This window comes from Spea bombifrons, chromosome 2, assembly GCF_027358695.1.
Source record: "Spea bombifrons isolate aSpeBom1 chromosome 2, aSpeBom1.2.pri, whole genome shotgun sequence".
NCBI classification, from domain to species: Eukaryota; Metazoa; Chordata; class Amphibia; order Anura; family Pelobatidae; genus Spea; species Spea bombifrons.
In genome coordinates, this window is record NC_071088.1 from 130,739,022 (window position 1) to 130,755,475 (window position 16,454).

The window sequence follows — 16,454 nt, forward strand, 5'->3', positions numbered from 1 at the left end:
AAATACAAATCACTGTGATTGTTATTAAATGAATTATTACATTTTAATAAAAAAATACTCTAATAACATTTCTAAAACCTATCGTTCTCAGGACCTATATCGAGACAATCGTTTAGTTTAGTTCTCTAAAACTGAATTAAATTTTGGTGTCACTAGATTCAAAAGCCACATTCTTATTAGAAATTGTAATTGTCTCATATTTTACTATTTAGTTCATATTTACCTTTTTTTTTAAACCAACTATCATTTTAATTAAGAAGAACGGAATGAAGTCAGAAGCATTTGTGCCCCAGAGTTCAGTCAAAGTCACGCTTAAAATTCTCGGATAAAAAAACAACAGAACTTGCCAACTTCTTTTTTTTTTATTTTTTTTTTTAAACGTGACGATTATACGATGCTGACAACAAGGTTTATTTACCGAGTTGGAATACCAACTTTGGCCGTTTGCCTGGGGAGCAGGAAATAAAACATTGAGAAGAAAAAAAAAACGTTCAAAGTGGTGGAACCACATAAGGTGATGCGGATGGAACGTTATTCCGATTCTATTTAAAGCCGTGTAAAGATTTTCCATCAAACGCACATTGAATGAAAGACCCAAGAACTGCTGACACGTCCTCGCTTCGCACAGAAAATATATCTCCGTTTATCTGCCGCGAGACGCACGCCTCCGAGAGCTTTCTGAATTCTGTATAATCCTAAACCCTATGCGATTCTATCTCCAAGTGGCGCCTGTATTATTATTTAGAAGCTCGCGCTTTCGCTTAAGATATTGACCTTAAAAAAAATAATAAAAATAAATGTATCCTTCTTTCGGTATATAAAAATGTTATTTATGGCGGATATCGGAATCCCAAGTTCAATGTGCGTATTTATATAAAGTATTGTCACTGACATCTGTACTATCACGGTACCGAATAAAACACAAGTCTTTTCTGATGAAAGAAACACACTGAATTGATTTAACAAAATGCATTAATATTTTATAACCAGCGGATGTGAAGCCCTTGGAAATTCCATCGCTTAACTCCGCTCACCTGCATTAAAGTATTCCACGTGCCTGTTCCGAGTGGACGGGCGGATTGATAAATTCTATTGTCTTAACAAAAAAGAAAAAAAAAACTCCCTCCCGTACTTTGTTAAATAAAGTCTTTAAATGTTTCTATCGCATCTCCCCTCTTCTCTTCTTTCCTCCAAAGTAATTCATTCATTCTGGGGCCTCGATTCTATTACAATAAAACAATTACCGCCTGCATAAATGCTCCTGCGCCACAGAACGCCTCTAAAACGAATCCCAATTTTACATTTTGTTTAGTTTTTTTTTGTATTGCTAGTAAGTTACTTCCTAACGGCAAAGAAGCCAAGCAGAAAAAAAAAAAAAATACTAATATATATATATATATTTGTATCAACAGAATATGATGGCGCTATATAAATCACTAAATAATAATAATATATCTAATCCATAAAAACAAATTATAAAAATTGTTTTAGTGATGTTCCGTGGTGCAGGGGGCATTTTTACAATCGAATTTCCCTACCCTTCCAAAATAATTGAAAGAGACAATAAATAACATACAGTAAACATACAGACGGCGTTAAGAGACACGTGAAAGAACGTATGTTATGTTCCCTGTGCATACGTTATTTGAATTGTTCACATTTTAAAGCTTTTCACAGCCCACCCACTGGCAGCCTTTCAATGCACCCACCGGGGCGCTGCGGAGTGACATCTTCTGATGGAAGATAGGATTTAATAATGCCAATAATGCTATAATAAAGCTAAGAAGCCGTCGTGAATTTATAAATACATGAAATTCACAGATGAATGATCCTGATCTGTAAATAAAATGTAATGTAGTCAGGTAAGATTACACGGAATTTATACGGATACAGAAAAGAAGCCAGACTGATGCCTGTGCTAAAATACAAAGAGGTGTACAAAACATACCACTTTACCCCCATCTAAGAAGTATATACCAGGCTAGACTCAATAAACCAATGAGGAAAGGACATAAGCCAGGAGCAGATTGAGAACCGGTGGGGCCCTGGTTACCCATATAATGTATATATAGACGGTAGACAAAGTATGGGGACAGCCACAGGGGCACAACTACATGAATTCAAACAGAGAAATACCCACATAAATACATACACACACATGCATACACAGTGCCTTGTACACACATGGATCCTGCATGCGCAGAGTATCTCTGTTCCTGTGACTGTAGGCTGCTGGGATCCAAGCAGAGAGACATGCAGCGTCCACACTTACTGACCACAAAATAAGCTTTTTATGGACTGAACCAAGACTTTAACCAAGATAAAACGGATGAATTTATATCCATTCTCATAACCTACAATACACTGAATATATGTTAATGGGTTATTTTCCTTGCACATGCGTGCCTGAAAATGCACATTCATTTGCCCCGCGGCACAAGGAAGGTGTTTATGGCGGGTCACAGATAGAATATTTAGCTGTCTGTGTCGTACTCTAACAATCAACCCAAGCCAACTTCATAGCTACCAACAATCCAGATTTTGTCAAGAGATTACCAGTACTGTGAAATGCAAGAAGAGTACATAACTGGAGTAGGGGGTGGCTTTGTAAGTGGTGAGGATAGCAAGACATGTGGGTGGGACTAGCTGCGTGTGGGGGCAGGGCTATCTGGGCATGTAGGTGGGGCTAGCCCCAGACAGTTTTGGGTAGGAGGGAGCGTGAGCGGAGACTGGGCGTGGCTTAGCAACTCTCAGCCTGTTGAAGGCAGTCTGGAGACCCAGGAAAGCAGCATTCACCAGGAGACTCCGAGTCAAACCTGGAGAGATCACAGGATTGGTTACGTAATGCGGGTATATGACATGGTGATGCTGCCCATGTATTATTGGTGGAGTTGTGCAGCATGTGGCATCAAACATGCATTATATAGTGCTGTGGGGTATTTAAATGCTGGACGTATTCCAATTATATCCTGCAGGATTGCTATAACATGGTCACTGATCACTAAGGAAGAAGCAGCCCTGCTCATTGGCACCTACATGGTTAAAATAGGACTATTTTTAATAGCATTGAGTTAAACCCCTCATCATTGTTCAGCGTCTGATTTTTAAAGCCGAGCTACAGAATTGCCCTCCCGGTTCTTTCGTTTCAGGATATTCCAAAACATTTCATTTTTTTATTATTTGTTTTTACAATAGCTTATCCACATATCCGATTTTTTTTCAATCCTCTTTTTTTCCTTCCAGCCGCTACTGTAACAATACAAAGTGCTGTACAGATAAAGAAAACAGCGAACGGCAGCTTTGTGTCTGCCTTGACAATGACACTGACCTTACACCTCTCGGCATATTGTATTTTCCCTCGTCCCCGTCTTTCACGATCCACGCTTCCTTTGTGATGGCGACTCGTACCTACACCAAAGATGCTGAGTCTGCGCTTCCCTAATTCCTAACTGGGAGAGGTTCTGCTATTTTTAGAGTCACGTCGGCCCAGATAAACGATAATTCAGAATCGCCTTAAAACTACATTTGCTGATTATTTCGAAGAAGAAAAGCAGAAAATAAATTATATATTGATTTTGGTACGGGAATTAAGATTCCACAAAAGATTGCTGGGTTAGATAGATTTATTGTAAAACACCTGTGCAGTGTGTGTTTTTTTTTTCATTTTCTTATTGTTATTTTGTGGATCAGGATAGAGTTTCAAGGGGTTACAAACAATCCTAAAGCTTCATTGAACAAAATAAAGGTTTCCCCCTCTTCTTGCAGGATAAATAGACAATAGGCATTGTGCCAATATATTTCAGATTAGGACAAATCTAATAAATCTCACTAACACAAGAATGAATCTATGGCCGGCTGAGGTTACTCGTAGCTGTGAATCTAACCTGAAAAGTTGGATGACATCGTTCTGTAAGTAGCTTCACAATATGGGTTCTTCGGACCGATAACAATACACCACCATATTTATTAATATTTATTTATTAATACAAGTACCATGTGTATTTGGTTCATTGTGTGGGTTTATTAATTCATTGTAGCTGATTTGTGAGCTAGATTTGCAATTCAAAGAACCTACGAACGTTTAAGAAGTATTTTTAACACAAGACCAGCCTTGCAAGGTTTCTCTTACAAGACGACCTGAGCTGGCCATGAATTGTGGACGGTTACATGAGTGAGGAGATTCCTAGCGGTCCTTTGAGCAGTAGTGCATAGGGGAGCCTGACTACCCAACACTGAGATTACCCGAGGGCCTACATCCCCATGGACCTGCCAGTCTAGGCCTAGTCCAGTCACTGGAGATCACACCATTGACATGGCTCCAACTACCGGCAGACACAGCACTCAGCATTTCATTTTGCTTCAAGTTGTATAAGGACAGGACAGAGCCGAAAACCTTTAATGTGATGACTATTTATTTAACTATTTAAATAACTTAGTTATTTATACTATTCCCCTTATATTTTATATTCTATTGTGTTTCTATACACAGCATTGTGATTTTTAGGGCTGTAGAACACTGTTATACCCAACAAACATTCTGAGCTTACAGGGAAGGAAATGTAAGCATGAACCGTGCTAATGTATAATGTAGTAGTCCACAAAAGTTTGCTTTTGGACACTTTAGCTAAAATACTTAAAATAATTTAGTAGAAATCGGCTCACAAGTCTCGAAAGTTGGTAAAGAAAGTGGAATTCTAAAAGCTAAGCTATAAAAATATTCAATTTAAATGCAGCGGAGATCATATAATATTGCAATTTCATAATGGCTGAGTATAAGAATTGACAGCAGATTATACATTCAGATGCCTCTAGAGAAAGGAGATACATTACCTGCTTCACTGGTTCTAATGACACGGGATGGGAGGCTTGGATCCCCGGTCCCAATGCTGTTAGTGGCAACCACTCGAAACTCGTATTCCACCCATGGATTCAGATAGACCGCCATCGCAGACTCCATATCCCCACTGATTGTTTCAGGGACTGTTAGAAACAGAAAAAAGACAACGCATCAATAGCAGCTGCCAGAATTAAGCATATTCAGAGCACTCTAATAATGGCCTCTATCTACAGTCAGTTACACACGGGAACTCTCAGAATTTGCCCCAGAGCCTCAAGATATTTACTCCAATCTCAGGGTGAATGGGCTGATGAAGGTCACACAGTCCGGAGCTGGCATCTCCATATTATGGATCTTGGTAGTGAGAGGGGGCGATCATGAATGGGCTGATGAAGGTCACTGTGATGGAGTGTGTGACGGAACTGTCCATCACTGGGACCCCCTGGAGAGGACTGAAAGCACGCCTGCTACCCACAGATTATGGACCCTGTCTCCCTGCCCTGGCGAGTGGGACTGTTGTCCTCGCCTGGGACCCAAACTCCCCAGTCTCTAAATGCACCCCAGTACTGGTTAGTGGGACAGCCCCCTGCATCCACAACTCTAGGAGCGACGGAGCTGTGGTCTCCAACTGAACTGGATGCAGACCCGGTTGAGGTCTGGCCCCAGTTCAGTCTTCTTTTTAAAAGGGGAGATATGTGACAGAATGACCTGGGCCCCAAGGTAGTCAGAGATGGCTCCAGGAACTCCATTGTTGGTAGTGAGAGGGAACGATCATGAATGGGCAGATGAAGGTCACACAGTCCGGAGCTGGCATCTCCATATTATGGATCTTGGTGGTGAGAGGACACGATCGTACCACTCCACACCCTGGACAGAGATTTAACACTGGCCCATGTGTTCCAAGCTATGCCAGTCACCTACTTGGGGCAATTCAGCACTTAGATATGCCTCTGCAAAACTTCATTGTTTGCAATTTGTATGCACAATGTCTTAAACACAGCATTGTGGCACTTGATAGCTAGAAAAAGTTAACATTAGATAGTTTAATGTTAGAGCCCTAAAAAAAGTTTTATTTAATTCACCTTATAATATACCCATTTTGAAAACATGTACCCTTGTCTAACTGCAAAAAAATGGAATAACTCAGGCATAAAATAGAGCCGGTCAAAGGTTTACAATCACGGCTTATGATGTAGTTTTAATACAGCCGGGTTTTATACAAAATGTTATTACATTTCAGACGGATTATATTACACGGAGCAATAAAGGTGAGAAAACAACAGTTATTTTTTTTTCTGTTTTGTTATTTATAAAAGTCTTTCTAGGTCTCTTGGACTTCATTTTTATTTCTTTTCTTTAAGAGCTCAATACGCTGTAGGCGTTTGGTCTTGTGATCCAATTTTAAAATGTGTTGATACATAAGCAATTTACTGCTTCGAGTGGCTATAAAAGCATCCTAGAGACCAAGAACTTTTACCCTTCACAGTGAACATTGTGCAGTGAGTATAACAATCCCCTTAGAGAAATGTGGATCATGATTTGCTTACCTTCCCAAAACATACATTAAAACTGAAATAAGTCTTTCAAAACGTACAAACAAAAGTTACGGGGTTTTTTTTTTTTTTATCCTTTGCAACACTTCTTACTTTATTGTGTGTTTTAAATCGCCTTTCTAACTGTTGTTGAACTAAAAGACAAATATATATTTTTCTGTGTTTTTGATTAATTTACTTTGTTTTTTTCTGTTTTCTGTCTTTAAAGGACACGTCCTATTGAAAAATAATCTCCTTGGGTAAAAAACCCAGCGCTGTTTACAGTAATGTAGGCCAGAATTGACAAAAACCTGGTTTTGTCTTATTTTATTAAAAAAAAAAAACTTCCTTTAGCTGCAGACATGGAGGCGGCCATTGTTGTCAGTCATGTGACCTTGGGTGACCTTTCCTGCTCAATCACCACACTGAGCTGATTCTTTATGGCAAAATGCCAAAGAAGACTGTTCCTCCATAGACTTTCACTAGTCAGGGAAAGTGATTGAGACTGAGCTTTTCTACTATTTAACAAAAATAGGGGGTTTGTCTAGCAGACTATTTGTATACATACAAATAGCAAGTTTGCAGCTGCCTGAATATATTATATAAAAAGTAGAACTACTAAAAAAGGGAAACATAGAATGTTTGAAAATCTATTTTTAATCTGATGTCAGTAATAAAAAATGTGAGTTTTTCCTCAAGTGAAGGGTCTAGTTTTATACATTTTACGTCCTATATATATACGTCTACATAAGCGTGCTACGTAAAATATATTATTTATGGACATATTTCTATAATAAAAACTACATACATACTTTGGGGTATAAAATGTACATATGTATAATACCCAGGATTAAGTTAGATCCACATTTGTATGAAAATTGATATACATATCATGTTCTTTACAATCTATGTATGAAATCCAACCATTTCTCATTAGTCCTAAAATAGAGAATAATTGTTGGGTGTTACGCTAAAGATTTCCCAGTGCCTGCCGAGGGCATTTCTAGATATAGCAGAACCGGCTACATCCCTTGAAATCCCTGCAGGGGATACTTGTTAGCAGTTTGCTATTATATCCTTTCAAAAGGCAGGGGATAATTTTATCTGGACGCGAGATACGGTATGGAGCATATGCAATTAGGTCTCCTCTGGGTATTTGCACCGAGTCTTACCTGAGCAATTTATTCTCATTACGTTAACCATAAGATGACAGTATGGAAAAAGAACAGAATTTTTAGTGTTTGCGTTTTACCTTGTGGTACGTGAATTCATGGGCTAAATGGGATTTTACTTTCTAAACTAACATTCTGAGCATCCATGTTATTTAATTGTCGACAAGCTATTTAAATTCTAATAATTTGAATCAAAAAAGCCACAACGAAGTGATTTTATGCCAATTAACTGATTTAAAAGATGTTGTAGCGTATTATAATTGTAAAGTATCTTTTTTTGGTTATATTTTTATATAAGTAGCCACTTTTTTTTTTTTATACAAAAAACTTTCTTCCTTAGACCACGACTTAATCCCATGACTCTTAATCCAATGTCGGATCGTCCAATGGTCAAAATGCAAAAATATGTTTGCGCCTACCTGATGGCAGATGGTTACCACATGCAAATTATTTAATTACATGGTCACATGGGCTCACCTGTTTTCACAGTCTGCCAGCCAAGGGAAAACGGGCTCCGAGCTTGAAGATTGTAAAAAATGATTGGACTGTGATTGTCAACTCCGGGACTCCAGGACAGGGTGGCTGTGCTTTCTGTGATTTCCTCCACAATTACTACCCCCGGAGGTCCAGGTGGACCTGGAAAAATAAAGATGATTGAATGATTACTAGGTGAAGTTATTGGGCCAATCAGGGTCAATTTATCTGATTACAACAAAAGATAATATGCTGGGTGTTTATGCGAGAGCTGATTACATAAAAACGTAATTATCTTTATGAACATTTTTTTCTATAACAAAACAGGATTTTGATGCAAACACAAAATTTAAAAGAGAAAAAAATATTTTTCAGATGTAGACAGCAGACTACAAGGTTTTAGTTAGCTACACTTTCAATTGCACCTTCTGCCGATCACAGCGGGCTGGAGAAGAGATGCAGCCAAAATAGCTCAAAGTAATTGAACTACTTGTAAACAAAACGTGTCCAAATCCCCTTGATACAAGCTAAAAAAAAACAACCTTTATCCAGCTATTGACCCTCAACTGTATTTTTTTATGCCTTTGCCTAATCCGCCTAATCCTAATGGCCTGATTGTGTATGACTCTGGCTATCCTGACCCTGATGTGTCTGCCACTGACCTCCGCCAGTTACTTTTGCTGTCGGCCAGTGCCTGTTCCAGGCTCCTCTTATCTGGACTACCAACCAGTTTTGTACCTTCTAGGCAGAGGGCCACCAAGACTGTAACAGACAGCTGCCTACAAGCAGAGAGCCACGAGTACATCTTTCCCATGCTGAGTGTGGACGCTTGCAGTGTCCCTCCATACTCCCATCTGATCCACCACCCAGAGCCATTACAGTTTCTTTAGGTTTCCTGACTTAATAGCAAGTTTCTTTTTGGTACCAAGTCCACTTTAAGCGTACCCCCAAGAATTATTACATTATTAGTGTACTGTGATTTCAGTCACCGGTATGTGTTAAAACACCAGTATGGCATTTGATGATGGTAAAAAACCCACCAGTAAACCAATTTGACATAGATCTACTGCATTATGTCTAACAAGTACGCTGTAATGGAAAATAGGGAGGAAAAAATCTGAAAAAAAGAATTTGACAACAAATCTGTTTTGTTCAATGTATGAAAATTACATGTTCAGAATATTTGACAATCAATTTCCAGCCATTTTAAATATTTGAAAAGGGTGGATGGAATACACGTAGAGAAATGGTCCTATTTGAAGTCAATCTGCAGTAAAAGCATTTTTAAAAATGAAAAGCGATCGTGTATCAGACTGCAACCGGTGAAAAATGTGACAGCCGAGCTCAACCTGCTATGCCCATGTCATTCCTCTCATTGCGATATCATTATATTTTATGGCGGCAACAATTATTTATAGTGTCAGCCGGATGGTTAAGTTGGAGGATCTTTTCTTTTCCGCCCCGGGGCCATGTAACTCTTCAGCAATAGAAGTGTAGAAAACTTTACAAAAAAAAAAAAAAGAAATGGATGGAGTCTTGTAAAACTTTTAGAAAACAGTAAAATAACAATAATTAGATCCCTGTAGGAGTGCTTAAAGATCCGTCCTTAAGGAGCACAAAATAAATTGCACAGGCTCGGGCCTTCAGTGCGGCCACCTAGCGTGTCACCGATACGCACTACATCATAGACTCCTTGATTCCTGAAATCAGTTTATTTCCTAAAACTTACATTTTTACTCTGATATGGTCAACTTTCCTGAAAACTCCCACTTTAGTAAAAACAAAAAACATTTTTTTTTGCTATAAGGAAAAACATATTTGTATCCCATAGATAGTTATGATTATTATTATTGATGAATTATAATTATGATTATCGCTATTTCTATCATTTTTATTATTAACATTAATGATATTAATAATCATAATAATGCGTTCATTCATACACTTACAAATATGGAATTGTTTGTCATAGGCTTTTTTTTTTTTTTTTGACCTTGGGTTTTATTCACTAAATTATGAGTTATGATGAGATTTTTTTTTTATTATTTCATATCACCATATTAACTATAAATTTTGATGGCCCAGTCTCTGGAAAGGTGCTGAGTTGGCCTGGCATCAAGTGCTGAAGTTAAATCAGTGAGGCGAAATTTTCCCAGAACGCCGTTAGTTAACCTCTAACCTGCTGCCTTAACCCTATCGTCCTAGAACGCGGCATATTAAAAACCAACGCAGTGATAATTTGGCCTCATTATTCTTTTTCCAGTTGATTTCATTATTTGACCTTGAACAAACAACAGATATAGCAGCCATTTTCTTCACATACCGTTATAAAAATGCCATCAAATCTGAGAAGTCTGCTGCCCCCATTAAGCGTCTGTGAGTAGTCCTCGGGCTTCTGATTGCCTGTATACGGTACTTTTATTCATTATACACCTTTAAATTGTACTCCCTTCTGTTTTCAACTGAGAAATTGCAATTTATGATTAAAAACTCCATCTGCAGAGAAGGATTGTGGACTATTTGGCAAAAGTAATCGGAGTAATGGGATGCTTTTTATGACAATGCATCATCATCAGAACAGAAAATAGATGTAAGTGCATCCGATTTTCTGGTAAATCAACCAAAACGTTCAGGCGCGATAACATAGCCAGGTTGCGCTTTATTCATTCCGCTGAAGGTGAGGTCAGGACAGAAGGACGGGGCGTCATTATGGAGATTACATTTTACTTTGAGACACACAGAGGAGATTCCAAATATCTATTTCCCGGATAAACGGATTTTTAGAATATTGTTATTATGTGCGCTTGGTTTAAATTAATAAGCCGCGGCGTCAATTCAGGGCTTATTTCCTTTGATTTCACGAAACATGTGAATGTATTCCTAGGACTGAAGGAGGACGTTTGACTAAATACGATTCATCGCTAAGGACTATCAATAGAATGAAGCCCGTGAAGAGATAGATCACCTACCCTGAGCCAGAATTTTTCAATTAGTTTATTTAATTCAATTTAGATATAGAATAAGTTTGCAAAAAAAATAAAAAAATAGGAATAATAAAATTAGAAAACACTCTGTTTACGGGTAGGAAATATTGCAATATTTTATGCTGATATTAGATAAATGTTTATGTTATTACATTATATTGTAAGTTTTACTTAGTTACCAATGAAGACACAGAGCCATGCCACCAGCTTGCGTTGAAAGTGGCATATTCTGGCCTAGGCTGAGTAGCAGGTCCATGGGGTAGTAGTAGTAAAACAAGGGGTATATATCGTCCTATTGGAGGATCAAGCCCCCCCGGTGCATAGCTGTTCAATAAGCCAGTTACAAGGGAGATCTTTGAGCTCCCCAACCAGCCCATTTATATTATCATGCTATACCGGTGCTATACATGTCGAGGAGGTGGAGAGCTGGGATACGACATTCCATTTGTTTGAGGTTTTTTTTTTTTTACAAAGCTTGGTTGTATCTCATAAAAGACCCTCCAGCAATCGTACGCACTTGTCCCATCCACCTGCATTCTTTCCCAATCCCTTGGCTTGCAGGAGATGCATTTGGTGGAACACCTCCTGCTTACCAGTGGACAACTGCAAGAAACTCACTACCAGTCACCCCAGAATTCATGCATAGAAAGTGTTCCCATTCATTTCTATGGTAGCACATTCATGCCACGGTTTGGTCCTTCAAGCAGCCAAAACTGGCTCCAAAAGTAGCCTAGTTGCAGTTCTAAAGATGCAAGGTTTTTAACAAAAGGGGAGTTAAGCACGTAACATGCTTTAACACTCATTCTTTAGACAAAAAGACTCCTGAGATGTTCCCAGGTGTGTCTATTGTACCTGTACAAAAAACTTTATACAGGAACATTTGGAACATCTAGATAAGTTTATTTGAGAACCCTTCTTGATGACAATCCCAATCATTAACTGCGATACGGATTATTTCTAACCATGGAAAAAACTCTGCTGTGATAATAAGAAAAGTTTGCTACTCTGCGGTCCTGGAAATCAAAACAAGCAGTAAAGCTTTTAACTATTCTTCGGAATATTAGCAATCGTATACCGGTGCAGCTTGTAAAGAAATCCCCTCCATCGTAAAGCTTTCCCTTTCATCAGCTTATAAAAAGTGACAATAAGCCTGTTTAAATGCGCTTGTTACCATTCGAAAACTACATTTATTATAAAAAGCATCAAGAGCAGGATAAAACAATGCAGAATAATCTTTCTATGCTATTTGCCCCAAAGTACTAAACATAAAATGGCAAAACGTTAGTATTTTCTCTGTTACAAGAAACCTTTAAGTGTATATTGTATATATTGTATTTCATTTTCTTTTTCTTTTTTGCAAATTATTTGATATTAAATGTTGTTTAAATATAATTTAATTCTAGATGCATTCATCAAACAAGTCCAGTGACCCACCATTGAAGAAAAAAAATAATCCCCCCCTTCAGCATAAAATCCATCATGTGATCTTTTGGGTGGCTTTCCCAAATGTTAATAAGTCCTGCTTGTAAAATCAAATATTTTCCTGTTCAGAAAGTCAGCGCCTGGGTGATTTAAGACTGAGCCTTTCTACGGGAAGAATGATAAAGGGTCTGCCTAATAGATTGGGCTAAGATAACAGAGTTAAAACAAATAGAAATGGCTAATACTTAGCTGTCTGAAAACATATTAAGCAAAAACTAGAATTGTTTATAAAAAAAAAAAAGCTTATTTTTATTCACTTTATTTTTTTATTGTGATATTAGAAATAAAAAATGGTTGTAATGGTTAAATATCACTATTAAGATCATTTTCAAAAATACATATTCCATGGAAAAGGGGTGACACTTTAAAAGGAATATATCAAAAAGAAATGTCTTATGTTGCGACTTTTCTGCTTTTTAAAATGATTTATTAATCGGAAATCCCGCACAGAGAAATTAACTTTGCTTTTGATACACGAACGACAATTAAAATTGCATCAGCAATGTACCAGCAGGTGTGCATTCCTGTCCGGAGAGATGTTATGTAGCCACAGATATCAAGTGTTTGCCAAATATACACCCCGCTGTACCATAGTTTACGTATAATTTAGGGGTCATTTAAGGGACATCCTATGGGGTTCCTCGACCTGTTGGGTGGGGTTTTGGGTGGCTATTTAGGGGACCGTTTTTCCCGCCACTGGTCAGATACTATTGACCAGCGTTATAAATCAGTGATTCCCCGCCCTCCCTCCCCATTTTATTCACCTTTCTGCATCTGACTGTGGTTGTTTTTTTTTTCGGCGGAATTTTAGAGATAGGTACGCTATGTTTACAATTGGTTGTTATACCAACATTTATGTTTGTTTTAATTTCTCCACGCGTTCAGTCCCTGGGGGAACTTTCGAACGGTAGGGTGTTCCGACCCAACGGTCCCCGTGAGGTATTTGGCAGGATATCCCTACGAAATGTTATTTAGCGATGGTTATGGTTTTACATGTTATCTGATGCATAACCTATCTCATATTTTCTTAATTCATTTTCTTGAATTTGTCAAAGTAATAAAGCGCGGTGGCCACTTTTTTCAACGACCTCAAGTCTCCTGTGTCTTATTTATGTGTTTCGCTGTATGTTAATAGTGCCCGAGTCATGCTGGGGGATGACTACAGGAGCTGAGATCCCAACTCTCTCAGGAAAAGCCAGGAGCGGCTAGGTGCTAAATCAGCAATGATTCCGGGATTTTTAATTAGTGGGTGTAAAGCAGGTTTACTGCGCGTGGAATATATAACGAACGTGAAGATGATTTATAGTGTTACGTAATGTATGTTTGAGGTGTACTCTTTATTTTTTTTTTTAGTATTCTGTTGAGACTCCTAAGAGAATGACCCCCAAAATAAAAGATTAGCAATGGTTTTACTCAACGACGTCAGAATGTACAGTGAAGGGCAGGCTCGGACTTGCCATCTGGAATACCAGACAAATGCTCGGTGGGTGTCTGGCCGAGAGTGCCACTCACTCACCCAATCTGGCGCATACTGAGAGGTCGCACTAATGTTATCAGGAGGCCGCTGGCCTTAAAGAGCCAGGGTTGTCGGGTCATCCCCAGTCCAGCCCTGGTGAAGGGTTAAGCCCAATGATCTTATCCTGCAAAAACGGCTGATACAACATACATAATTAACAAGGGGAGGCTTTTCTAATTGTGTCGGATTTAGAGTGAAACTCAAACAATTATTTGCACTTTAATGCATAAGCATACCTGGGAACTCCTGGGCTCCGGCTACCAGAGCCTTCACTTGCGGGGCGCGGCCAGGACTGCCCACTGATGTCAGCGGGCGGTCCCGAGACATCGGTGGGAGTTCACGCTGATGTCGGGAAACACCCCATTTAAAGGGAAAATGGGCGTGGAGCGGGGCGTGTCAAGACCCCGCTCCCGCGGCCCGGAGGATTCGGGTCCAGACACGGAGAACCAGAGCTTCACCTGGAGATCTCTGGGCCAAACCCAGGTACGTGCATATAATAGCTCAGATTTCCTGCTCATTTTTGTGGTGTCCTCGTTGCAAATACATGGGGGGGGATTCTATGGATTTGCCCCATTCCCAGGTATTTTCCATGCAAGGAATGTGTTCGTCAGAACAGATCTCCTCGCACATGATATGACGTGATATATATTACAAATATATATATATCCGCTCTAGCACTGGTTCAGCAAACGCTCCAGGATCTAACCCCCATGAGCTTCAAGCAGCAAATCTGCATTAAAACCTTGGACCATGCAGCCCTTCCCTTAGGTAAGAATTATTTTTGTAATAATTTATAGTACTTTCATACACATTCATTGTTGTCGCATTCATTGTACCGATTTAACTTGGAATTCTACAGAGCCAGGTCGGGAGCATTAAAAGCTCACCTGCATTGGCCCTTCATAACGCATAATAAAACCTTTTCACTGGTAAGACAAAAAGAAGAAGAAGAAAAAAAAAACATTTGACATTATTCCAAAGAAAAAAAGAAAGGCTTTAGCATTACTTAATTAACAATACATTTCTCGGTTGTCATCAAAGTGTGTAAAACCAGAATCACACTGAAGAATCAATATTATGCTTATTCATTCAAGAATAATCTGCCATCAATCAAACATGCATCTGTTTTCTATCTGTAATCCTTAAAAACATAATAATGCAGTCTGCCTAGAAAATAATTAGTTTCAATCTAATTAGCATTTATTTAAATGAATGTTACTGGCTTCTAACCCCTAGTGTAGCAGAGGATTGAACAAGTGAATGGAGAGTTAATATGCTTTAGTATTTTATCATTCACCTGCCCATGTTCTATTTGCATCTCTTCTGTTGGGTTGCAGGGATTATGAAATATACTATAAAGATAAAGGTTTATTTCCTATCATTTATAACAAATGAATTATGACCCAAATGGAATACAAAAAAGAAATTTCACGTTAGATGACTCAATAGCAATCATTAATATCGTTAATATGTATAAGCTCGTTTTCATTGCAACTCCTGGGGCGGAATCCTGCTAACACTGTAATGATTAATAATTGATTCTTGTTGGAAGTCTAATTTATACTCATCATCTGATAAGATGATGATTTTGTTTCATTTCAGTCACACAGAATCCAAATAACTTATAGTATATGAGTTGAATGGCTTTAATAAGCTGAAAATGTATACAACGAATACATCCCAGAGCAACCATTCTCCAGCTTTGGTCTACGGAACACCAATGGTCCACGGGAAGGTTCAATGCGGTCCTCAGAACTGTGACTGCTGCAGTGTTTGATATTTGTAATCACAGAGTAGCAGTTTATCAAGTGGTGTGGAAACTTGCCAGGGCAGGCTAGAATGGATTAGGACTGGGGGGTAATTGGGTGAGGAGTGGGCATGGCTACATAACGCTCCCTTGCCTAGAAGAAACAAGACAGTGGCCCAGTGTCACGATCCGGGACGTTCTCGTCCCGAACCGCAGCGGAGCCATTCTCCCGAGTACCCGCGGATAGCGGGTACTCGCCACTTACCGTCCCCGGTGCCCAATCTTCGGTGCCCGCGTCCGGCGGGCACTCGTGGTCTGCTGCTATAGGAGAATAGGGAGGAGGAGCACGCACACATGCCACGCCCCCTCCCTCTCTCTATGCCTCAGTGGAGATCACGCTGCACGCACAGCTCCACGTCATTAGCTGGGGGCGGGGCTTGCAGAAGCGGCAAGTTTAAAACCTGAGCACTGACACTCAGTCAGTGCTCGGTTGTTGTTCACAGCTGAGCGGTTCCCTGCTGCATATTGCGTTTACTCCTGATTTGGTTTGTTCCTGTTTACTCTGATTTCTCCACTCCTGACCCGGCCTGTCTGAGGATCCTCTTGTTGCTGAACCATTGCCTTACTCCTGACTACTTTACCTTCTCCAATCCTGACCCGGCTTGCTCAACTATTCTTTGGACTCTGTCCGAACCGTTCCTGTTGCTACC

At 39.2% G+C, this 16,454-nt stretch overlaps 1 protein-coding gene across 1 annotated transcript in view; it reads right to left on the bottom strand.

Moving 5' to 3' along the window:
- CNTN5 (contactin 5) overlaps nt 1-16,454 on the bottom strand; it is a 256,290-nt gene that overhangs the window by 29,615 nt on the left and 210,221 nt on the right. The window contains exons 15-16 of the mRNA XM_053456515.1: nt 8,019-8,177; nt 4,831-4,980 (exon numbers count right to left, since the gene is read on the bottom strand). Coding sequence (XP_053312490.1) covers nt 4,831-4,980; nt 8,019-8,177 — 309 coding nt within the window. The remainder of the gene's footprint in view (nt 1-4,830; nt 4,981-8,018; nt 8,178-16,454) is intronic.